The 24,223-nt window shown below is 37.7% G+C and overlaps 6 protein-coding genes and 1 non-coding gene across 11 annotated transcripts; 3 read left to right on the top strand and 4 right to left on the bottom strand.

Moving 5' to 3' along the window:
- The first annotated feature begins 34 nt into the window (after positions 1–34).
- Positions 35–2,691, top strand: LOC133715826 (ankyrin repeat domain-containing protein, chloroplastic). Of its 2 annotated transcripts, none has more exons than XM_062142495.1 (7): positions 35–849; positions 1,085–1,161; positions 1,434–1,532; positions 1,628–1,726; positions 1,816–1,914; positions 2,006–2,104; positions 2,302–2,691. In XM_062142495.1, the coding sequence occupies exons 1-7, from the start codon at positions 171–173 to the stop codon at positions 2,398–2,400; spliced, it is 1,251 nt and encodes a 416-aa protein (XP_061998479.1). In that variant the 5' UTR covers positions 35–170; the 3' UTR covers positions 2,401–2,691. The 2 variants fall into 2 exon arrangements, with proteins under 2 accessions (XP_061998479.1, XP_061998473.1); XM_062142489.1 differs by having other exon boundaries at positions 1,613–1,726.
- A 526-nt stretch (positions 2,692–3,217) lies between these two features.
- Positions 3,218–6,199, top strand: LOC133715841 (bifunctional nuclease 2). 2 transcript variants are annotated; one of them, XM_062142507.1, is made up of 9 exons: positions 3,218–3,658; positions 3,815–4,027; positions 4,117–4,169; positions 4,244–4,300; positions 4,888–4,962; positions 5,045–5,116; positions 5,311–5,420; positions 5,503–5,594; positions 5,753–6,199. In XM_062142507.1, the coding sequence occupies exons 1-9, from the start codon at positions 3,391–3,393 to the stop codon at positions 5,803–5,805; spliced, it is 993 nt and encodes a 330-aa protein (XP_061998491.1). In that variant the 5' UTR covers positions 3,218–3,390; the 3' UTR covers positions 5,806–6,199. The 2 variants fall into 2 exon arrangements, with proteins under 2 accessions (XP_061998491.1, XP_061998500.1); XM_062142516.1 differs by having other exon boundaries at positions 3,224–3,658; positions 4,888–4,953.
- A 166-nt stretch (positions 6,200–6,365) lies between these two features.
- On the bottom strand, positions 6,366–8,510 carry LOC133715819 (ammonium transporter 2 member 3-like). The gene is made up of 3 exons (XM_062142482.1): positions 7,825–8,510; positions 7,360–7,645; positions 6,366–7,091 (listed from the first exon to the last, which is right to left on the bottom strand). The coding sequence occupies exons 1-3, from the start codon at positions 8,428–8,430 to the stop codon at positions 6,574–6,576; spliced, it is 1,410 nt and encodes a 469-aa protein (XP_061998466.1). The 5' UTR covers positions 8,431–8,510; the 3' UTR covers positions 6,366–6,573.
- Positions 8,511–12,756: 4,246 nt separating this feature from the next.
- On the bottom strand, positions 12,757–12,830 carry TRNAI-AAU (transfer RNA isoleucine (anticodon AAU)). The gene has a single exon. It is a non-coding gene; the product is annotated as a tRNA-Ile (tRNA).
- A 164-nt stretch (positions 12,831–12,994) lies between these two features.
- LOC133715799 (serine/threonine-protein kinase STY17) lies at positions 12,995–18,806 on the top strand. 2 transcript variants are annotated; one of them, XM_062142456.1, is made up of 17 exons: positions 12,995–13,366; positions 13,721–13,835; positions 14,074–14,171; positions 14,297–14,419; positions 14,565–14,619; positions 15,300–15,410; positions 15,507–15,557; positions 16,020–16,186; positions 16,259–16,366; positions 16,462–16,535; positions 17,058–17,233; positions 17,401–17,496; positions 17,773–17,853; positions 17,986–18,039; positions 18,129–18,263; positions 18,334–18,433; positions 18,665–18,806. In XM_062142456.1, exons 1-16 carry the CDS (start codon positions 13,167–13,169, stop codon positions 18,403–18,405), a joined length of 1,716 nt encoding a protein of 571 aa, XP_061998440.1. In that variant the 5' UTR covers positions 12,995–13,166; the 3' UTR covers positions 18,406–18,433; positions 18,665–18,806. The 2 variants fall into 2 exon arrangements, with proteins under 2 accessions (XP_061998440.1, XP_061998448.1); XM_062142464.1 differs by lacking the exon at positions 18,665–18,806 and having other exon boundaries at positions 12,996–13,366; positions 14,300–14,419; positions 18,334–18,658.
- Positions 18,807–18,854: 48 nt separating this feature from the next.
- LOC133715812 (protein IQ-DOMAIN 20) lies at positions 18,855–19,669 on the bottom strand. The gene is made up of 2 exons (XM_062142476.1): positions 19,183–19,669; positions 18,855–19,055 (listed from the first exon to the last, which is right to left on the bottom strand). The coding sequence occupies exons 1-2, from the start codon at positions 19,423–19,425 to the stop codon at positions 18,870–18,872; spliced, it is 429 nt and encodes a 142-aa protein (XP_061998460.1). The 5' UTR covers positions 19,426–19,669; the 3' UTR covers positions 18,855–18,869.
- A 2,617-nt stretch (positions 19,670–22,286) lies between these two features.
- Positions 22,287–24,096, bottom strand: LOC133727173 (rhodanese-like domain-containing protein 15, chloroplastic). 2 transcript variants are annotated; one of them, XM_062154796.1, is made up of 6 exons: positions 23,731–24,090; positions 23,527–23,637; positions 23,326–23,399; positions 23,111–23,181; positions 22,944–22,997; positions 22,287–22,673 (listed from the first exon to the last, which is right to left on the bottom strand). In XM_062154796.1, the coding sequence occupies exons 1-6, from the start codon at positions 23,886–23,888 to the stop codon at positions 22,599–22,601; spliced, it is 543 nt and encodes a 180-aa protein (XP_062010780.1). In that variant the 5' UTR covers positions 23,889–24,090; the 3' UTR covers positions 22,287–22,598. The 2 variants fall into 2 exon arrangements, with proteins under 2 accessions (XP_062010780.1, XP_062010781.1); XM_062154797.1 differs by lacking the exon at positions 22,944–22,997 and having other exon boundaries at positions 23,731–24,096.
- Positions 24,097–24,223: the final 127 nt, after the last annotated feature.

The following is a 24,223-nucleotide window of genomic DNA, read 5'->3' as shown; positions in this document are numbered from 1 at the left end:
TTACTGTTCAGGGATTATGTAGGCCCAAATGAGCCGAAAAATGGTATGGGCCTAGCCCAACCACCAATATAACCCAATCCAAAATACAAAAACCTCTTCTTCTTCTTCTTCTTCAATTTCAGGAAGGCTCAAAAAAAGCTTCAGCTGAGAGCCACTGAACAGAAAAAACCATGTCACTCTCTTCAGCTCTAAACCCCCAAACCTCCAAGCTCTTCTCTCTCCTCTCTTTCACACCCCACAAGCTCTCACCACCCACCTCCCTGAAATTCTCATCCAAACTCCACACCCTCTCACCCTCCTTCTCCTTCAACTCCTCTCACTCCACCTTCGAAGAAGACCACGTCATCGGCGACTGCGTCGTCTTCGAAGAGGGCGTGTTCGACGACCCGTATCTTCAAAACGACACCGAAATCGAACATTTCAACCCGGAAAAGCCGAAGCCCAGAAAACGCGTTGAAATTGAGACTGAGAATTTGGTGCCGGAGAAATGGAAGGAGGTGCAGGCCACAGTGAACATAACAAAGAAGGAGAGGAGGAAGATTGCGCAGGAGTTGGAGTTCGGTTCGAGGGTCGAGAAGAACAAGAGGGGGTTGGAGCCCATAAGGAATTTGAATTTGGAGGAGTACTCGGCGTATAGAGAGGCCAAGTTGAACCAGCTGAAGCCACTGGTTTTGGATAGGCCTGACAAGTTTAAGGAGGAGGGTGAAGAGTGTGAAGGTGGTGATGGGTTTGTGAGTGAGAGAGTGGCGCCTAAGAATCCCAGGTGGGCTGTTTATGGGAAGGGTTTGGACGATGTTACTGAGTTCTTTAACAGTGGGCATTATGAGCCTGGTGTGAACAAATCTGAAGGTAATTCGAATTTGGGTGTTGTGTATGAAGGTTTTAGGTTTTGAATTATGAATTATGAATGTGGGTTTGGAAAAAGTATTGAACTTTTGATAGAGGGTTTAGCATTAAGTAGTGAACTTTTTATCTAAGGTTTAGATATGGATATAACTTCCTAGGTTGAGCTTGAATTTTTGTGTTTTTGGTTTTGTTTAGTGGATGTGGTCTGTGATATATTCTTTATCGGTTGGATGAATAGGACCCCGGCCTTTGTTTACCAAAGAGGAAAAGCTGATGCTGAATAGGCGAAAACCTGATATAGCTGCTGCCACTTCTGTAAGTATCACATCTGTTATTGAAAAGTGACTTCTGGGATTATGCATGGATTGTTTTCATTTTTGTCTTTAGAAAATTGTTCCCTGCGTGACGATAAGTCTGTCAATTGATTGGTAGCTGATGCTTACTGTCTTCCTGGATTGAGTTTTCAAACTGAAAGATTTTTTAAACTGCAGCTTCAGTTGTTGTGCCGTTATCTCAATCTGCAGGGAGACTAATGTCTCCTAACATAAGCATATTTTTCTATTTCTAACTTGATGAACTCTTTCCAGAGTAAATGGCTGCCCCTTCACACTCTTGCCGCATCAGGAGAATATTACCTTATGGATGCTTTATTGAAACATGAAGCTGATATCAATGCTGTGGATAAGGTATATAAATGACTACATGCTCCATTGGATTGTTAACTGCTGAAGAGTTTCTTGCCTTATCATTTATGATTTGAGCTTAGTTCAATGTCTTTCAGGATGATTGGACTGTTCTTCACAAAGCAATTATTGGTAAAAACCAGGCCATTACAAACTATCTTCTCAGAGAATCGGCTAATCCATTTGTTCGTGATAAAGTGAGTAGAAGTTTATGTAGGTATATCTATTGATCCAGTTTGCTATTGTAGTGGCCCTTGCTCTAATAGAAGTTTTATGTTGAATACAGGATGGCGCTACCTTGATGCATTATGCTGTCCGGACAGCTTCAAGTCAAGCAATTAAGATTCTTCTGTTATACAACGTTGATATAAACCTTCAGGACAATGTATGGATTAAATTTTTCCATTCCTGAAAACACTTTCTAATGCAATTTCAATGAGTCAGAAGTAAACAGAGCTCTTCTTTTCACTTTATAGGATGGGTGGACGCCCTTACATCTAGCTGTTCAAGGCCGAAGAACAGATGTAGTGAGGCTTTTGTTGATTAAAGGCGCGGATAAGACATTGAAAAACAAGGTAACTATGTACTGATTGTTGTAGCTTGGTCTGCACTCTGCACAGCTTGAATGCTTGAAAAGTAAGAAGCATCGTCTTTGCTGTTCGAGTCTAAAACCCAATTGACTTTCTAGTACAAGCTTCTCATTGCCTTGATGTGCTGCGAGAGAATTGCTGATGTTATGATGATTGATTGCAAACTCATCTATTTGTTTCAGGATGGATTAACCCCTCTTGAGCTTTGCCTCTATTCTGGCCGAGACACGAGGACTTACGAGCTGATTAAGCTATTGAAGCTTCTTCCCAAAACCCGTTAATGGGTTAAATGTTCTGGTGACAAACCCCACCTCTACAATGCTTCAGCTACCAAAGTGGTTTTTGGGGGGACAAGCTATGGTTTGATCTTCAATAGCTTTTAGTTCAAAGTCTCAGCGGATACAGGTACAACTGCAAACTGCCAAGTGCCAACCACAAATCAAATTGAGGGGATCCCCAATATCAAAGTCAATGACTTTGTTACTTGTAATTCTTTGTAATTATGAAATCATTGACTTAAGAAATGCAATTATTTACCTTTGTCAAAATGGGAAAATCTCATGTTTCGTGAAGGCTGATCGACCTTTCCACTATGACGAAGTAACCATTTACTTTGTGACAAAATCTCAAACTCACTACTCCATCAAGCGCAATCGTAAGTTAGAACCATAAGAATGAGAAACATTTCTATGTTAGTTATCTCCTTTTATAGTATGGTATTGTGACGATGATTCCTCATTTACTCGATACACAAACCGTTTATTCGTAGAAACTATAAAATAAATAAACAAGTTTTTTATATCGTTCATTCTGCAAAAATGGTCTTCTTACGAGGAGAAAATGAATAATTTCAATTATAATACTACGTTATAAGATAAATTTAACGATGATGAACATAGTAACAAAATGAAAGGGAATGTTTTAAGTGTGTATATATTAAAAGATTCACCAAACGTGATTTGGCACCATACATGCTTTCAAACTTTCAACTCACTTCCAAGTCTCAATGGGGGGGCTTTTATTTTTTATTTTATTTTTCCTTTGATCCACGAAATCACGAATCTCGAGGGGATTAGAACAGTGTTTAGCTCTTAAAATATCCTGATAATTATTTGATCGACGAATTTAACAGGAGGGGACACATAAGCAAAAGGCAAGCATGGCATCATCTTCTTTATCAAATTGATAAACCCAAAGCAAACAAACCGCCATCTGATCTCTCTCTCTCTCTCTCTCTCTCTCTCTATCTCATTTTGTCACGGATCATTTTGATGATGCTCGGAGCTGCCCAATTCTCCGTCGCCGATCATCGCTCGAATGCCGTTTTTCCGATCCCAAATACTCGGCCAGCTGTTTCTTCTTCCTCTTCTCCTCACACCTCCTCCGATTTCGTCGTCGTTCGGTTAGGTTTCAGACCCAAACGCCGCCACCGTGGACTCAAATCGATCCGCATTACCTGCAACTCTTCCCCTCACGACAGATCCCTTGATTCCGATCATCAAAACTACGAGTATATCCAAGCTTCCCTCTTGCTTTCAGGTCCACAATTTCTCACTTTTAAATCAAAAGTTAAGAGTTAAAGATTTGGAAAATGTAACGAGTATTTTAGTTTGATTGATTTATTGAGCTTCCGAGTGTTAATGGAGTGAAAATTGCGTGTTCGTTTCTCCTCAAGTTGTTTACTACCGTATGCAGAAACTATATCTCACTACCGTATGCAAAAGAGAGGATTTCAAGAAGAGACGAATTGGAATTCCTCCGGTAAATTGCGGCCATTTTCGGTCCGAGCCACCCGCCCCCGGAATGTTTTGGATACACTAGACAGGAACTTTCTCCACCGTTTCCAAACTCCTACCATTTTCCTCAAGATTTCGTGTGACGGAGACTTTTTGCTTCCAATTGTTGTAGGTATAATGGGAATTCTATGTAAACATATAAATACAAATTTGAACCGTCACATCCTCTAGTTGTTGATTGTATTTATATGAATTTTGCAGGCGAACTTGCGATAGAGAATCTCATAAATGGCCACTGGGGAGATGAATTTGGGGTAACTGTCTAAGCTTTTTAACCGCATTATTCTTAGTCGAATTTATATTGATCCGAATATTTGTCTTGCTGCAGGATTCCCCAGACCAGTTTCAGTTTGTGAAAAATCTTGTCGAAAAACTTGACCATCAAGTATGGAGCTAAATTTTCTCTGCATTAAGTGCATTCTGATAGCTTGTGGTATTAGAAATTTTCTGGTTAAGCTACTTGTTTATACCTGGTGGATTACTATATGAGTAGTTGAGTACTAATAACAAGGTTCAGAGAAGTGAATGGTGAGAAGACAATTTTGTTTTTTAACTTAACAAGACAGTCAAAGAGTTTCAGTCCAAATGGGCAGCATTGCGTCTTAGTTGTGCTGAATTAATTTCTGAAGTTGAGAGTGGGGTGCAAGCCGTGAGGTCCTATTTGGATTTTGGATGGAGTAATTCCAAATATAGAAATTTGGTTAACACTATAAGGTTAAATGTTTCTTGAGACCGTTACTATTTATACATGTTAAGATTTGAAATGGAAGAAGAATACAAATGAATTTCAAATGATCCTTGCAGATAGTTATTTTAAATGTCTTTTATAATGTTTGTACTTCGTAGTTTCTATTTTTTATTTTTTTACCAAGTAACGCTTGTTGTCAAATATAAATCCTTGTTTTAAACTCACTCTGCCTAAGTGGAGCCTTAGATTCTTCTCTTATTCTTTTTGCCACTTCTTCATTGCAGGTGAATATGGTGAGAATTACAGAAAGAGTGCTGAATACTTACTTTGCCAGATTGTATTTTAGCAAGGTGGTGGTGGTAAAATTCGTATGAGTTATGTCTTGATATTTTTTTCAGAAACTGAGCAATTTTATGACATCAAGGTTCCTATTGTCTGCAGCCAGGCAAAAGTGACATTCTTAGTGTGGATGCACGTCCATCAGATGTCATAAATGTTGCATATAGATGCAAGGTATGTGTGTCTTTCTCGCCTTCTCAGCACAAGTTGCTCATAAACTTAATGTGCATGCATGTTCTTGCTTTCTCATGTGTAAGCAAGAAACTGTTACCTCCCTGCTGTGTTGAGACTCACAAGATTTAATACGGTATATGCAAGAATGTTTATTTGAACTGCTTTGAATTTTGAGTGACAATTACTATTTGCAGGCACCCATATATGTAAATAAACAGATTGTTTTAAAAGATGCTGTAAGAATCAGTTATGGGATGGGCAGAATGCGTGATATGAAGTCTACTTACGATGTCTCTCTTGATAGGTATTGAGTTGGTACTTTGGGGGCCTCAGTTTTGGTTCGTCAGTCTCTCCCTTGCGCTAATCATTTGTTATATTCTTTGCAGTGCTGCAGATGGTCCCAATTTTTTAGCTCAAGAACTTGTTTTGGTGAAGAAGATCAAATTAGCTATCAAAGAGGAAAGATATAAGGATGCAGGTACTTTATTAGGCTTGATCCACTGCTTTTTTTAACTGTCAAATTTTGTACATGTAACTACCAAGTCAGGTTACTCGTCCTTTCATAAATTTGCTTCAGATTATCAATATGCTTTTATATTGATTGGATAGTTTACAAGTTAATGCTGGTTCCTGCAGCCATGTGGAGAGACGAACTAGTCAAACTTCGCAAGTTAAGTCAAGGACATTAAGGTTAATCTGCTTCTAATAAGTTGCTGCTTTCATGCATACACATGAGGATGTACTGCTAGGGGAGAGTACCTGTTACACCTTCTCGCCTTCTAGACTTTTGGTATGGCATTTCAGTAGAAACGTTATAGTGTAAGGACCACCATTCTTGGATTATTCAGGAACTTAAGATATTGAGTGTACAGTTCCATAGTATATAGCCCCCCAAGTATTTATATGTAAAATCACATATTCAGAAAATCTCCAAACCAGAAAGAAGTCAGTTTCTTTGGAATTGCACGTCCATAGTTTGTAAATTTTAGCAAAATGTTGAATGAGAAAGAACGATTTGTGCTACCTCATTGTCTTGCTGTTTCTTTGATATTCCTTGCAGTTATGCAAGGTTGCTTTTACTGATATTTGGGCTGAGATTTGCATTCATTACCATTCTAAGGCTGTGTTTATTTGAATCCTTGATGACTAAGCTCTGGACTATGATCTCAAACTCAGTGTAAGGTGTATTTGAACTTCTATCACACAACTCATAGGACTTGAAAGCAAACCTTTTTGGGAGAAACACATTTCCAATGATGAAAAATTACATATCATATCACGTATTCTATGATCCAATTACCGTTCACCATTGTAAACAAAATGATCTCAGGAGCTATATTCTTCACCAATATGAACGTGTACTAGAGGTGGGTACGTACAAAATAGCAAGCCAGCAACGAGAGTTGCTGCATGCTTTCTTTCATTCGTTTCGACTTATTAAATCTCCATTCCGAACTTCATTTCTGCCATCTACAGATGGAAGGAATCCTTATATGCCTCCTGTATGCTGACGTCCTCTCACCATCACCCCAAATAGCATAGGCTTCTTCTCCATGCACCGCATCATCACCAATGTCAAGATCTTCTTCCTTCATCCTCAGATCAACGATTTTGCTGATGAAAATACAAATCAAGCTCGTCGCAACAACATTCCATACGATAATGAAAAGAGCTCCGAGGATCTGGTACCCCATTTGTTTAAGACCTTTACGTGGATTCCCCTCAAAAATGCAGTACAATAATCCAGGACCATAATGGTCATTTCTGTACATCATTCTCAGAAGGTTCGATTTTGCAAAGAAGCCCGAGAGAAGTCCCCCCAAGACACCGGCCACGGCGTGGGTGTGGAAGACTCCCAGTGTGTCATCTACACTTTGGAAGAAAGGTGATCTTTTATGCAATACCATCATGGTGTACCAAGGTATCGAACCAGACGATGCTCCCATTAGTATGGCTGCCCATGGCTCCACAATCCCTGCTCATGTATATATTATTTGGTTGGAATGCTGCAAAATTGCTTGTTTTACTTTCTTAAATCAAAACACAAATTCAGAAGATTTTGTTTGTTTTATCTCATAGAGAGAACATGCTCTATAATATATCTCAGACTATCAGTATTACCTCACATTCCAGACATAATGAGTCAACCTATTTAGTGTGTCCGAAGTCAGAACTTATAGTCTAACAACATAACATATCAAATTATCGGACAAGAGAACATTTATATGTATTATATTATTTACCTGCACCGGGGGTGATGCAGACAAGGCCAGTGATCATTCCCTGTACCGCGCCAATCACAGAGCTTTTCTTGTACACAATCATATCAAGGGAAACCCAAACCAAAAGGCTGGTAGCAGTGCAGACATGGGTGTTGAGAATGGCCAACGACGCAATCTCATTTGCTGCAAATGGAGAGCCACCATTGAAGCCTGTCCAACCAAGCCATAGAAACCCTGCACCTCCCAACATGTGAATTATGTTGTTTGGTGGAAAGTGTTGCCTATCATGTGATTGCCTTGGTCCTACCTACATGACCATCACCAAATTACTCGAAAATAAAACTCGATGCTAAAATGACAACGGTAAGTTTTTTTATCGGTACATCTAAGCATATATATTATGTTGTTAGACCGTTTGACAAGAGAACATTTCCAAATAAAGAAACATTAAGCATAAAATGGTGTTTTGGTGTTCATGTGAATTACCCAATAAGCAGCAATAAAACCAGCTATACCAGAAGAAAGATGAATCACAAATCCGCCAGCATAATCAATGATGTATTTCTCAAGAAATCCAGCACTTGCCCAAATACTAAAAGCCCCAACTGAGTAAGACAGTGTGAGCCACATTGGTACAAACAACATCCAAGCATAGAAGTTCATCCTCCCAAGCAAAGACCCAGCTAGCAATATCACAGTAATAGCAGCAAAAACAAATTGAAAGTACACGTAGTCAGCCTTTGGGACATAATAGCCTGCAAATTGGTGCAGGATATTTGGGGTCATGGCAAAACCAGGCCTTCCCACAAATGGGGTGAGCCTAATACCAAATGACATGTTATGAGCCCAAAGCACCCAACACAAGAGCACCGCGGCAAAGGCGTATAGGGCCATGAACGCGGAGTTCACCGCCCATTTCTTCTTGACCATGGAACCATAGAGTATCACGAGCCCCGGAACACTTTGCATGGCTACCATGGTGGTTGCTGTGAGTTGCCATGCATTGTCTGCCTTGTTGAGCCATACTGGTGACGAATCGTCAGATTGAAAATTTATTGGGAGAGGAGATAACAGGGTATCGTTGTAATTCATTGAGAGTGAAAAGAGAGGACTTAACTTCTGGGAAATTTTGGAATAGCTTAGCAGGAAGAGCAATATATAAGGTCATGCTCTTTGGAGCTGCACTTTGAAATAATCTACGAGTTTTGTTGTACCGCAATAACATTCTTAGCTGGCTAATTGTTGAGATTCATTTTGAATTTTTTTAAAGCAGTGAGCAGGGTACCATTTTGGACATATTGCAGACGTTAACTTGTGGTGCAAATTATCGATCCCATGGATTAGTTGGTTGGTTTTGTTTGGTTTATGTCCTTTTACTTGTAGGCCAAATAAAAATGAGATGCGGATGTATTTATATATTTGTTCATGAAATAATGAGTTTGATATGCATATATATCCAGTCACAAAGGCGAACCTCCATCCTTACGCAGATCCTTTTCACAAGTATTTAAGTTCAATAATCGGACTCATGCATCGTGTAGGTATCCCTTCAAACATCACATATACAAGTAACTTATGTTGGATCAAAGTAAAACGAAGGTGATGGGAAACTAATTAAGTGATCACACACAGCTCTCTCTTTGGCTGATCTCTAATAGGGAATCATACTTGAAGGTTGTTCAAATTTGAAGACCGAATAATTAAATAAAGGGTTATCAAATCTTTTTGTGCTACCTCTTCAAAACCTCCAAAATTGATAGTATACATATATGCAGTCATCTGAAAGTCTCCAAATTCATTAGCTAGCCTTCTAGCTATCAAATGATTACAAGAGGAATATATGCGTGTGAATACCATGCAGTGGATGCTTATAGTGACAAGCAAGTGAGAATTGGCATACATTGCTTGGAAAAAAACACAAAATTGAAAAACACACACGCCCATTCTATCATTCATAATTGGGTAATTATTTTAACCATAGACTTGAATATTCATATTCCTTTTGCTTTCTATATATTTTTCTGAGTGATCTGTTTAGCTGGAGTCGGGAAAAGCAATGCCAATATTGTATATTCTCCTTGGACAGACATTAAGATAGCAACCCTATTGGATGCATTCGAGATTCAACCCTGGCTAGAACTCTTATTATATATCTTTCGAGAACATTATAAGAGAGAAAATGTTGTTGGTATAACAGCAAAAGAGTGTATTACATTTGTTTGATTAATTGATGTAGAACCAATTGTTATTACCTTCATCCAATTGGCTTGATGAAGATACTAAAAGAGGCTATAGTGCTATACAGAGCTACATATTGGGAATACATTCCCATACTCTAAATTGCTCGATTGACATGCATTGCTCTTAGAACTACGTACTCATGAAGTTTCAAAATTGAATGTCACACTATTAATTAATCACATGTTTACTTAGAGAGAAGAAGTGAAGGTTTGTAGAATTATTTACCCCCTAAATATCTACATCCGAAGGAAATAATGAGTTCACTTGCAACATATCACTGAGAATCCCTTTATGTTAGCAGATGTAGAAGGTTTTATGAATCGGAATAGTACGTACACATTCTTTTCAACTAATTTAGTAAACATGTTATACAATTGTTTGATGTAAATAAGTTATTGTCACAAACCGTACAATATTTTAGGCTATTATAAAGAGTTAACTGCTCTAATCAAGTTTTTTTTTTTCCTTTGTTTTTTTGTTTACCTTTATTCCTCATCATGTGTTATTAATTCAAGAGTCCTAGTAAAAAATGATGAACTTGTAAACCCTTGAATTTGTAATACAGCTAAAAATGAAAGCAAAATGAGTACAAAATCGAAAGGCATTTCTATTTGGATGCACTATCTGTGGTCAAACATGCACTTTTGGTATCAAAAAAATCCCTAAGAAAAAAAATTATGAAATAAAAATCCAGTTCTGCAGGCATATATATGATAACGTACTGATCGACATATGTAAACTGTAAATCAGCCTTAGTAACCTCCATATCATCCATGAACACAAAAACTAATCAAGAGAGAAAGAAGAAGAAGATGATGAACCAGAAAATGAATGAAGAATTTCATTAATACTTGCCATATTTGTGCCAACAAAGAAGCATAATCACACACTTCCTAACAATATAGAACCTGGATCTCTTCTCCCTCACAATGCTCAAGCATCCACGCCTAGTCGTCTCAGCACACCCACCACAATTACCATTCAGCCCTCCTCCTCTACGCTGCTTCGACGTGCATTGACCCATTTACAAAACTAAAATCGAATCTGAAACGAGAAATGAAAACCCAGAAAGAGGAATAGATATGCACAAAAGAATGAATCGAATCGAATCGAAACCCACCAACCCTAAAATTCTAAACACAGAAAAGAATGCAAAGATTTCCCTTATATAAATCCAGAAGTAACCTGGTGCTCTTCCTTTTCATGTCAGCCACATGTCCTCTTCTCTCTGACTCGATATCTGTCTTCTTCTTCTTCTTCTTCCTCTCTGCGCTTCTCTGTGTTTTTAATTTGTTTCCATGAATCGCAAAAGTGCAAAACTACAGGGTTTGGTTTCTATTTCTTCTTCTAAGGAGGGTTTGGTCTAATGATCAGACGGCTGTGATTGGATCGATAGCATTCATGCGGTTTTGTCGTCCACGTTAAGTGGTTCACATGTACTCAATCTCGTTTTGCATTTTGAAATGGGCAAGGACTTTTGCTCCGAATTTAATTTCTTTTACAACAAGGAAACCTCAGATATGATATAGCTGGATCTAATAAATTCTCATAACAAATTCCGGGTTGTATATGTGTCTGAAACCACGCATTGCATCAACCCATAATGAGTTGGTGGGAGTTTAGACAACCGAATATAAAAAAATTAAAAATTAAAGAAAGAAGAAGTTGGTAGAGTAAAATTTGAGAACTACTTTGCATATTATATATCGCTCTGTACGTAGATGAACGATTTTAGTTGCTAAATTCTGTTAGATCTCAAACTATCCAACTAAATTACTAGATAGGCGCCAGTTTTCTCAAAACGTTGGATAAAGTCATAGAATCACATTTATCTCGTTTTTCCTTTTTCTAAAGTTGGAACATATATAGTCACATGAATTGAGACTCTAAATTTTTAATCAATCATAACCATGTGAATATTATTACATAATCACATGAATTGAGACTCTAAATTCTTAATCAATCATCATTGTGTGAATATCCCTTATAATAATAATGACGACGACGACGACGATGGTGGTTAAAATTTTGTTTTGGATAAATATAGCAACTAATAAACTATATTCAAGGAATCTATGGAGAACAAGAGTGGGGTCATCCCACCATAGATGATGGTGCATAACAGCTTTCCTCATTCATATTTGGTGCATGGTTTCAATCAATTATTGAAATGTTATTAATTAAGAACCATTTATAATTGAGATTTCATCATAAAATAATAATGCATGAAATAATTCCTTTCAAAAAAAGAATCATTGAATATTATAAGGGATCTTTGTTCCACTAAAGAAAACATTTATGCTGTTCACACAAGGCATCTCAATATATAATAATTAATCCCACCAAAAGATTTGAAAAATGTTCATAATTTGAGAGATATCTCAAAAATTTAAACTATTAGGCACCAAAAAATATTATCATTATCTCTAATGACTTAAGCAATGACTAACACGAGACGTAATGAATAAAATTTGGTGTGAACGGATTGTATTATTCTCTTTCATTAATCGAGTTGCCACATTTAGTACGACTCACTTTGCCTCATTCAACACTCTTATATATTATTAAGTAAAAAAAAAAAATAGAATTCTAAAAATGTAGACTAATTAAATTGTCAATTTTTTAGTTTATTATTTATTATATGCTTGAAATGTTCAAAGTCCATCCAATGCAAACTATGTTCAAATAAGGTCGATCCTATAAGCAAAATAACAATTTTCTCCCAGCTGTTAATTTATAAGAAATAGAAACGTCATCAATATAATTTGTTGCTTTTATCTGTTCAGTTCCTTCCATATATAGCAAGTTAGTCTACTCATATAGCATTATATATCTCCACAAGCTTTACATATGAATAGGAAAAGAGACTTCAGAGATTCCTTCTTTTATACCTAATACACATTGCAAATGAAGGGCCTCTTAATTAGGTCTCGCAAAACATTATATATTTACTTCGGATCGTAGTTTTGTACTAAATTTCATTTCCACTGTAATTAAGTAATTAATAGATAGCTAGGTTTCCATCTTGATCGCATGAAAACATGGTGAAAATTTCTATTTTTAAGAGTAAATTCTCTACAACATACCTCGTTCAACAAACTGTGACATGTTTATTTACGGACAAATAACCTTACAAAGTAGTTTAACTGGTTGCATAAAAAAAGCATAAAAGCAAAATGGCCCATGCAGGTCTCGAACCTGCGACCTTCGCGTTATTAGCACGACGCTCTAACCAGCTGAGCTAATAGGCCATTTCGGACTAACAAACACCCATTAATCCCCCTTAATTATGTTTAACAAGACAAATTTCCTAAATGCTAATCCGATGAGTCAGCATCGAGTGGACCCCGTCGCAAAAGCTAGGAAAGCAACGTTTTTTTTGTGGACTCTGATCCTGAAAAAATAGAAATGAGAGAGATGATCATCATAGAAAAAAGAAAGAATCTCTCTTTCTCCTTAAAAAAATTTCACTTGTCTTCTTGTCAAATTTTTCCACTCCCAAAATTCTCGAATCTCATTATTGCTCTCTGCATATTGTCCCCATCACTAGCTTCAAATCCAGAGTCAGATTCACCTGGAGAGCTGCAATGGCGATCGACGAGGACTTGGAGAGCTGCGGCAGCAGAGCCGCCGCGTTCTCGTCGCAGGCGCAGCCTCGCCACCAGCGGCAGAAGCTCGAGGTCTACAACGGGGTGCTGAGGAGAATTCAGGAGTTTAATTATGAGGAGGCCAGTCTTCCTGGATTTGATGATCAGCTTTGGCTCCATTTCAATCGATTACCTGCTCGGTATCTGCTTAAACCCTAGCTTTATCTGTTTTCATGAGATTTTGGCCTTTTCCGTTTTGGCATTGTTTGTTTGGTTCTTGAGAAATCCCTGTGGGAAAGCCAAAACAAAGTCGGAATCTTACTGATACTTGTACCATGTGTTACACTAATGATTGTTTGAAGACGAAAATTTTGAGCTCCGGCTTTTTTTTTTTCTCGGTATTTGTTAGTTCAAGCTGTGAGTAATTTTTTTTTTTTTTTTTTTAACTCAATAGTTATGAAAATTAAAGTTTGAAGCTTTGAAGAATTGTGTGGTTTCTGTTGCCTGTCTGTTTGTTTGTTTGTTGTCATCATGGTTGGCGTTGTGCTATGTAGATACGCGTTGGATGTGAATGTGGAGAGGGCAGAGGATGTGCTTACACATAAGAGATTGCTGCAACTTGCAGAGGACCCTGCTTACCAACCCGCCTTTGAAGTTCGCACTGTGCAGGTGGGTACATATGCAATTACTGGATACTATGATTTACCTCTGTTGAGCTTACTGAACACGGTGTTTGTGTGTGTGTACATGTATGCATGTTTGTATGTATTTTGGTTTGATTGCGGTCGATTTGGCAACCATCCTACATGGATTGCATGTTTGTAGTCTTGAAGTTGAAGTATTAATGCAAATACGTGAAGCAGTGGTGGAGAAGTACTTATTACTGAGTAGATTTTCTTTGATGCAGGTTTATCCTGTGTACAATGGGATTCCTGGTGATTCGGTCCATTCAGATTCTTCAATGAAAGAAGATGCACAGAGTTCTTTTAATTATAACAGACAAGGGTATGGCTTACTATATCAGTTACTATCTATGCTTCTTTTGTATTTAATTGCCTGGTTCTGTCATTCTTTTTATCTTTTTTTTTTTTTTTATCCTTTATGTGATGGTCATTTAACTATGCTGTCAGCAGGATTCATCCACCACCTACCTTTGGTTCGTCTCCTAATCTCGAGGCACTTTCACTTCTAGCCAATAGATCCCATGTTGATGATGGAGACAGTGCAATGAGCATAACACCCTATGTTTCTAGGTAAGATTTGAATATTCAGCCCAATCTTTGGTAATAAGTTTTCTAGTGCAAAGAGTTTGAGGTTGTTAACCATGAGCACAATAGTATTGGCCATTTACTAATGTGGGTGTCAAATTTTTTTTTTTTTTTTTGGCAATTGGTGCAGGCCTATGCATGAGATCACTTTTTCAACAGTTGACAAGCCTAAACTTCTTAGTCAGGTAGTCCTCGTCTGTATGTCTACTGCATGCATTGAACTTATATTCTACAATTATAATTCACTGCAGTGCATCATCAGTTTAATATCTGTGCTTATTTTTTGGATGGATATGCAATTAGAATTTTGTTTAAGAAGAGTTTAGGATGTAGAAAACCAATATGCTGCAAGTTAGCTGTTGTTTAACACTAGATGATCAAAGTTGAGTACTGAGATATATTTTTCTGAACCTTGTTCCACCTACTTATAAAAAATAAACTTATTTGTTTCAATTTTTTTTTTTTTTGAAGTAAACATTTGTTTCATTAATTTATCTATGATAGACTACTTCTTGGACTATGACAATAAGAATTCTTTTATCAAATGTTATTGGTTGGATGCAGTCAGCAATTCATGATTGACCTGAACTTCTAGAGACAATCGAGATTCCTCTGAAAAAAAGTGTAATGTGTTTATAACTCTACCAGGTAGTTAAGAGTAAATGATCTTACTGCATGAGGTACGGTTAGTGAATGGTGCTAGGTTGTTGACCTTATATTTCTTGTAAATGGATGAGACCATACACTGCATATAGTGCTGAGTTCCTGTTCATTTATAAGATATGCGCCCCCCCCCCCTTCCTCCTCTCTCTGTCTCTCCCCATACTACTTACTAACTAAAAGATTTTAGTGATCACTTTTCCAGTTAACTTCATTACTTGCTGATATTGGACTGAATATTCAAGAAGCTCATGCCTTTTCCACTGTTGATGGATTTTCTCTGGATGTTTTCGTAGTTGATGGTTGGCACTTAGAGGTATGAATTGGTACTTTCCTTCGTACTTTCATAGAGGTTTGATTCAGTACTTCTTGGTCATTGAACAAAATCTTCTTGCATGTTGGGAACATTTAGGAAACTGAAGAACTTAAAAGGGTGTTGGAGAAGGAAATTTCAAAATTTAAGGTAAGTTTTCTCCTCATTAATTTTAAGTTTGTGATCTGGGACAAAATTCAAAGTCTTGTTCTTTTCATAGTCTGAAACTACTTCACTTTTTTTCTTCCCCAATATAAATGTTATTAATATTATTATAATTTTTTACATTTTTTATTAGAAAGCTTTTATTTCTAATACATTCTGGTAAATCTGTTGAGTGCCACCTGAATGGTATCAATCTAGAAATTTGGGTTCAGATTTCCCAGCTGATTAAATGTTTCAGTGTGTTTTCATATTTTCTCACTACCTTTCAATTTCATCATTGAAAGTAGTGATGGTTCTCTTGCAAAGTCGGTTTTATTTCACTATTGTAGTTTTATTCTTATTCCTCTATTCTAATTCCCTCTCAATCCTTGTCCCACCCCCACAAAAAAAATAAAAAATGATACATGTATTTGTTATAGTTACTGATATTCCCTTAATACTCTGCAGGAGTCAAAGCAGTATCCAGTTGCTGCAATTAGCGAGGATAACCAAATAAAAATTGAGTCTTCCCACGACGCCCTACAAATACCAACTGATGGTATAGATGTATGGGAGATTGACACAAGGCAGCTGAAATTTGAGAACAAAGTTGGATCTGGATCATTCGGTGATCTGTAAGTTGCATTTTGAATCCTGCGCTTGATTATGCAGGTTCTCGTTTGACATTTTGTTTCCAACTTCTTCAGGTACAGAGGCACATATTGTAGTCAGGAAGTTGCCATCAAAGTTTTAAAACCTGAGCGTGTCAATGCAGAGATGCTGAGAGATTTTTCACAGGAAGTTTATATACTGAGGTTTGAGGTTTATCTGAATACCTGCTTATAATTTTTAGTGGCAGTTCTCATGTATTCAGAACTTTTTGAACTTGTTTCTATCATGATTATTGCAGGAAAATTCGGCACAAGAATGTTGTGCAATTTATTGGTGCATGTACACAACCTCCAAACATATGTATTGTGACCGGTATGTCCTTAGTATGTGTTCTTTAATATTAATGGTGCCCATGTATACTATTGTATTATTTCAGAAACTGATTTTCGGTCTTCTTTGTATTACTTGCACGCATCTTTTTTTCAATGATTTTCATATCTCTATATGTGTTGTATTTCTTTATCATCCCTGTAACTTTTGACTTGGGAGTATATTAAATTATTAATAATTTGAAAATACTTGTTCTTGCAAAGAGTAGATTTGCAAATTCAAGTAATAAAAAGATATAAAAATCATTTAGGAAGACAAGAAGAAAGGGCCTCAATTGGGGAAAAGGGGGAATCTGAATGTCAGAACCCTTTCGGAAATCATGATTGATATGGTTGAGTGCTCTATGTTCATCTTTATTGTATTCATATCGGAAGAACATAAGTTGTCTGTCAAGTAATGATATACGAGATTGAAAGCACCTACAGATTCTCAATTTATGGAATACATACCCTTATCCAGTTTGCTGATTAACTCCTTTTGGTATTCATGTTTCTGCTTTATCAGAGTTTATGTCCAGGGGAAGTGTATATGACTTTCTGCATAAACAAAAGGGTGTGTTCAAGCTTCCGTCTCTGCTCAAAGTAGCAATTGATGTTTCGAAGGGAATGAATTATTTGCACCAAAATAATATAGTCCACAGAGACCTTAAGACTGCCAATCTTCTGATGGATGAACACGAAGTAAGTGCATTTCATGATTCTTCATCAGTGATTGATTATCTGTCAACTAAAGTATATTTTCCCTTTAAATTGATAAGGATTTTGAATTCACAGAGCACTTATATATACCAATTAACTGGTCTCTCTTAAGCATGTTTGCTATAAAGTCTGAGATCCTGCTTGTACAGGTTGTTAAGGTTGCTGATTTTGGGGTTGCCAGAGTCCAAGCACAATCTGGAGTGATGACAGCTGAAACCGGAACATACCGATGGATGGCTCCTGAGGTAGGCATCTCCTTCGATAGTGACTTTTATCTTATCGAATAATATTGCAGTAAAAATTATTATTTAAGTTTTAGAAGAATTTATTTATAGTTATGTGACCAATAGTTTAAAAAAATATTGTGGAGTTGGCTGTCAACCCAGAGTATATTCCAAGTGTATTTAGGGCTATCTTGACTAAATTGGGTGGGTCATTATGCGGCTATGCGCTTCATATAACCTATTTTCCAGCTCATTTTACAGTTTTTAATTATTATCATTACTACTTCCTTAATGAAGGTCATTGAACACAAACCGTATGATCACAAGGCAGATGTTTTCAGTTTTGGTATAGTGTTGTGGGAGCTTCTAACAGGAGAAGTAAGATCTTTTACTTTGCAATGAGAATTGTGTTTGTGTGCAAGATCCTTGCTTATCGATGTGTTTCCCTGGCTACTTCAAATATCCAGCAGTTCTCAATGACATAAAAATTCTTTATGTTGTATTTTTCAGCTCCCCTACTCATCCTTGACCCCATTACAAGCAGCAGTGGGTGTGGTGCAAAAGGTACTCATCATGTACAATTTGGCATAATTTTCTCACAAATTACATTCTTAACCAATAATTTGGATCACTCATATTGGCATTGGTGTCAGGCATTACGACCTACAATCCCAAAGAATACTCACCCAAAGTTTGCAGAAGTGCTTGAGAGATGCTGGCAGCAAGACCCAACTCAAAGACCTGACTTCTCTGAGATTGTGGAAATTCTTCAACATCTGGCCAAGGAGGTACTGTCTTGCCCAACTGTAATTTTTCTGCCCCCCCTGAACATATTTACATATTATAATTTAAAAACAGGTGGGAAATGAGGGTGAAGACCGACACAAGGATAAGTCATTTTTCTCAGCGCTGAGATGGGGCCATCACTAATCATTGGGGATGAGAGAACTCTACTTATGTATGTCCCAAGCAGTTAAATGGATTTTAAATTGAACTAAGGGTGAAGACATGCATTTTCCATTGTACAGTTTTTCCCAAGCAACTACACAGATTTTAATTTGAACTTTCTGTGTGTTCTACGGACTGGGTTTTCTTAGTTTAATTAGTCCACTGATTGTGGCAAACTACCGAGCCATTATCAAAAGAATATTGTAAACAAATTGATGCAAGATCTTATGGTATATTGCAGTTGCTTCCTGGATGCATTCTTCAATGAGCAGAGTTCATATTGATAGTAAACTACAGGAGTTTTGAACGCATTTATCATCTCAGTGAGCCTGACAATTTTGGTGAAAAACTGCTCATAGGAGAATAATTTTGTGGAGTACACAGCCCTTTATTACAAAATTCTGTTAGCTCCCAAACCTTTGTGTGGTCTTGCTCTATAAATATAGTTAAGCTGTGATGGATCTGGCATCAGTATACCCGTTGAGGAGCTGCCGTGCGCGAACCTTGACCTGCAACTGGACAAGTGCACGCATGCATTGCATAGCGACTCTCGCCTGTTTCCTCACGCACACTCCTCTAACCAGTGCTTGCAGCTTCACCAGGCTCTTGAGTGCTCGAAATGCTTGTCTTGCCTGTCAAATTTTTCAGATGATCACAAACCAGAGGGTGTTTCAGTTTTTGTTCAAACATTGCTAACGCTTATTTCATTAATAAAGAGCTTTGCATAGAAAACCAATCAGTTGGGTTTATGTTATGTACAAGTTGGCCTCTGAAAAATGCTTGGATCTTGATGGCTGCAATGTCTTCCTTGGTTAAAATTCTCTCTCTGGTTCTGAACGAAGACATTGTAGATGAAGGATCGTCGCGAGTGAGGACTTCATAATCAGCTCCTTCTCCATGGGAGCTTGGGCTGGTGTTGGAATAGATGACAATGATATCTCTGTCGGAGGATCTCACAAACTTTTTTCGGATTCTTCTGAACCAGTTACCGGAAGTTCCCATAGTCTTGAAGGGGTGTTTGAGGTTTCAGGTGGTTGATCCTCCAGTTATAGACCAAAATGGAGGAGTAGGTGTCTTAAAGGAAGAGAATGTGACCACCATGTTTTGTTTAGATAGTGCTTTGTCAGAAACTTAGAACGTGGTGGGATGAATATCTCTGCTCTCCTACCATCAGCTCTGTCATCACTGTGTGGGTTTGAAGCGTTCTACGCTTTCACCAACCCAGAGTCTCAATTAACTCGTAAATAAACATACTGAAATGCAAAGGAGTTGACAAAATCACATGACTTAGAAAGCGTTGTGTCGTATTTCAAAATACAAACCCTATGTTTAGTACTTTAATATCTTCACCCATACCCGATTTCTTAGTTGAAGAGTCATCTCAGGTAGACAGGTACCCATCACAGCCCAACTTCATTGCGTTAATGCTTTCTACAACTGGTCTCAGTTAGTAGTTGTCAGGTGTGAACTCCACGCATAAAGTATATAACTATTTAGTTGGAGGTAACTTCTTCTGTAGATATATTGCACTACACTAGACCCTTCACATTTGTTTTGGATGCTTAGATTAATGCACGAGTTTTGTTTTGTCGAGTGAGGTTGAAGGCGGGGATATCAAGTGACATTAACGATGTTTATGGCAATTGAGGTTAATGATAGGCATGACAAATCCAGTGGGATGTCTACCAAGTGAGGCTAACGATGTCCGTGGGTCCCCGTCCATGCAAGCGAGGTAGTGATGTTCATGTCTAATAAGGCTAACGGTATGCACACCCACACTCATGCCCACACTAATGCAAGTGAGAATGAGCACACCAAAAGATGTCATATGTATTTTTAACCCTGTGAACCTTCCACCGAGCTTTTCTCCAAAGAAATTTTTTTTTTGTCCGAGACCATGGTTTCAATCACCCAAAACCGTGGACTATAACACACATTTTAACAAAAATTACTTGTTCTTATTTTTTTATTAGGATCTTCCTATCTTTAAATCATGATTTCTAAGTTATTTTAAAACTGATGAAAATGAAAAATATCGATCTAATTTTTTTAATGAATCTTTAAAATAAAAAACATCTAAAAAATTATTAAAAATTGTATCAAAATTTTTGCAATCTGTCACTTGAAACAACTTCTAGATAGGAATCCTTGCGCTTATAGGAATTGATAGATATAAAAGACTCTGCTTCACCAAAAACAGAGAAACTAAGGCAGCAAAAGACCATGGCAGCTACTCTCCCAACAGAATTTTTTTAGGACATCAGAAAGCGCCTCAATCCGATGTCCCTCGATTTCGTGCCGTCTGCCGATCATGGCGGTCCTCCATTCCTCCCGTCGATTTGAAGCTCCAATTCGTCAACATCAAGATTTTGGGGGGCAACAACTACCAAATCCTTCACGTGAATGAGACCGCAGTCTACCATCATCTTGTATCTCCCGCCATGGAAAATCCCCACGAATTAAGAAGTCAAAAGGGATTGGTTGGTTAAACTGTACAGTCCGTACCAGAGGTTCGGTGTGCTTAGGGAACCTCAAGCTGGCGAAGTTACGAACTCATTAGACTTTCGAGGATTCGAATTGGCAGAAGCTTATGTGCTTGTGGGAGTGCACAGGTTCGTCACGTCGACGAATCTCGACTCCCCTGATGTCATGCTGATTTACGATGAAGGGTTATACCATGTGAAATTAGGTCGTGACAAAGAAGGGTACGTGAATGTCTATGAAGTCGATCACCAATGCTGTAGATATGAAGATGTTATTTTCTATCAAGGAATGTTCTATGCTGTCACCTCGTGTGGGAGAGCCGTAGCGGTTGATTCTTCCCTGAAGTTGACAACGGTTGTGGTTGCTTCTCCGTTATGTGCTAATCACGATTGTGAGACACAGGGTGATAAGTTTGGTGGAATCATCCGGGGATCTACTTTTAGTTGAAAGAAACTGTAGAAAAGGTTGGTGTGTTGTAGAGAATCTGCTCAAGAGTGGCGTCAAATTCAAGGTCTATAAGTTGAATGCGCAATGGGTTGAGATGCAAGCTTCGGATTTGAGTGATCGGATATTGGTGGTTTTGGGTGGTGATCACTGTGGCTTCTCTGTTAATGCTAAAGATTTCCCAGGATGCAAAGGGAGTTGTATTTATTTCTCTGATAAAAATAGGTTTCAGGTGGGAGTGTTCGACTTAAGTAGTAGTACTCTCTCAGACCTACAATCTTTAATTACCACCGAGTGCTAGAATCTTTCTCCCTCCGCGCAACAATTGGTCGAATCGATCATGATTGATGCAGAGATCAAGGCCTTGGCACGGTATCAGTTCATCTTCAAAATCTGGGATATATGATGCATTCATGTTTGTTTGAGAAACATCATAATTTGTAAAAACACCAATCTAGGTGATGGAATGTAGTACAGGCTGATTCTATATAATTCTAAAATCTTTTTTCTAGGCTTTTCTATTTAGAGTGGCTTTCTTTTTCAGAGTTTGTTGTTCTTGTTTTTCTAGTTCTCCGGTATGTAAAGAGGTGCTAGTGGCGGATTTAATGGACCTTATCAATCTATCCACGAAAGTCCTCTTAAATTTCACGTAGTTCGATCCCACCACTTGTGCCTCACCATATTTTTTGTTCTGATTAGGACATAGATGAGCCATATGAGTTCAAGATGACTATTATATTGTAGTCCAGAAGCATGTAAGGATTCTTGAGATTGAAGCATTCCGCACTCTCCTTGCAAGCCAGAGTCCCAAGAACTCAAACAAAAGGTTGAAAACTAAAACAAAACCATGACATTTGAATTACAAATCGTTACGTTGTATATATACCAAAACCGTCTGTTGCTTCACCCATACTTTATTTCATCAGTTAGCAATCTGAGATGCCAATCTTACTCAACTGAATTTATTAATTCAATACAACTGGTTTCAGTTAGTAGTTGTGAACTCCACGCATAAAGTACATATATACATGCAAATTTGATGCAATTCTCCAACTTCTTTAACTAAGCTAGCTACGCAATTACAGATATTGCATTAGAGTAATAGGCATTACCCTTGTATGTTTCTTCTTCATTTTGTTCTGGATGCATGCTTCTTGTCCAAGGCTCTATTGCCACTTTATTTGTGATTTGTTTCTCTTGGCCTTAAGTTTCCCAGGTGAGGATTCAACAGCCTCGAGCTTTCCCTTTCACAACTCTGTTGGAAGTCTATTTTGAGTCCAAGCAGCATACCCACCAGCTATGTCTGTAATCCCAGAGAAACCCTGCAAAAAAATATTAAAGAACAAAAGCTTTGGTCAATTTTTGCAATTCTTTCATTGTAACGATGAAAAGCGATTGAGAAATACAATGAGTAAACTAGGCTGTCTTTGGCTGAAGCCTTTTCTGAAATTTTAGGTGTAATGCAAGTTATTGGACATTGATGTTCAACCAAACTGTGATGTCTATCTGTTTCATCTTCAACAACCACAAAGTAATTGCTTTACAACAAAGTTAAAAATTAGCTCTCAGGGGTAAGTAGGTAATATGCTTACAGCGGCTACAAGATCAGTTGCAGCCATCATTGATCTTTTGCCGAGCTGGCATCCCTGTGTAACCATGAGATCAAACACTTAATTATATCTAGATTTTACTAATTCATTTACCCAAACAACAATCTCTCGTCAGAATTAGCAAAAGTTTTATTATAATTGGAACTCACAACAATAATTTCATCATGTTTTCTGAAATGTGATGACACTTCCTTCACAAACTCTGGGTTCTTTGACATCCCTGCATAGAACAATACATCTGATTCTTGAACCACTTTTCTACTTCGGTACCCAAAAGTTTGAAAGAAAAAAAAAATTATATAGAACACAAACTAGTGAAGAAGAAGAAGAAGAAGAAGAAGGTTTGGAAGAACAAAAATTGAACCTGATCCAACTTTGTACAAGTAAGGAATGTTAACTGCACCAGAAGGATGTCCTGCACTAAACTCTTCAGGAGTCCTAAACACAAAAGGTACCCAGAAACAAAAACAATAAATTATCAGACTTTGCATGTTAGAAATGAATCAAACATAAGACGTTCATAGAATAGGATCAAAGATAAGACTTTTCATATCACATAACAGACCTGACATCCAAATACTTGTGTCCGGCTAGAAGAAGCTCGTGAGCCACACGCACCGGCACCGACGTCGGAACTCCGGTGGCCTCCAAATTCCCTCTCAGACTAGCCTTCGAACTTTCCCAAATGCCAAACAACAATCAGAATCAGTAAAACACACTATTATACATTACAATCTTTTCTGGTAAAGACTAATTAGTAATTACTCACCAGAAGTTTAAGCTCTTGCATGCAATCCGATTGCCACGAATTCGATCTGGGTTCCCAGTTAGTGATAACAAAGACCTCTGATTGAGATTCTGAGGAGAAAGAAGAGAAGGGATTCGAAGTACAGAACAAGTGAAGCAAGACGTGGACAAAGAAGACATCTTTATGAATTTGAGCTTGATTTTGATTTTGATCTTTGCTTTTGGTATTTGAGATTTGCTCTGATATATGGAAAATGGTTTCGAATTGGTTGCAGTGTTATGCGATTAAATAGTAAGTCAGGGAGAGCAGAGAAAGAGATGGGGGCAATGGTTGCCACGCCAAGGTGGTGCTGGTATCTAAATCCATAAATTCTGTTTTCAAAAATTCCAGATAGACCCAAAAAAAGAGGTACACATAATTTTGCATGGATAAGTCTCATAGCCTTTGACACATTTTTCAATACATGAATCTTCTTGTACACCTGGCTGGCTAAGACTGGAAATAAAAGATTGCA

The sequence above is a fragment of the Rosa rugosa genome, chromosome 1 (assembly GCF_958449725.1).
Source record: "Rosa rugosa chromosome 1, drRosRugo1.1, whole genome shotgun sequence".
In the NCBI taxonomy this organism is placed as follows: domain Eukaryota; kingdom Viridiplantae; phylum Streptophyta; class Magnoliopsida; order Rosales; family Rosaceae; genus Rosa; species Rosa rugosa.
This window is presented reverse-complemented; position numbering and strand designations above follow the sequence as displayed.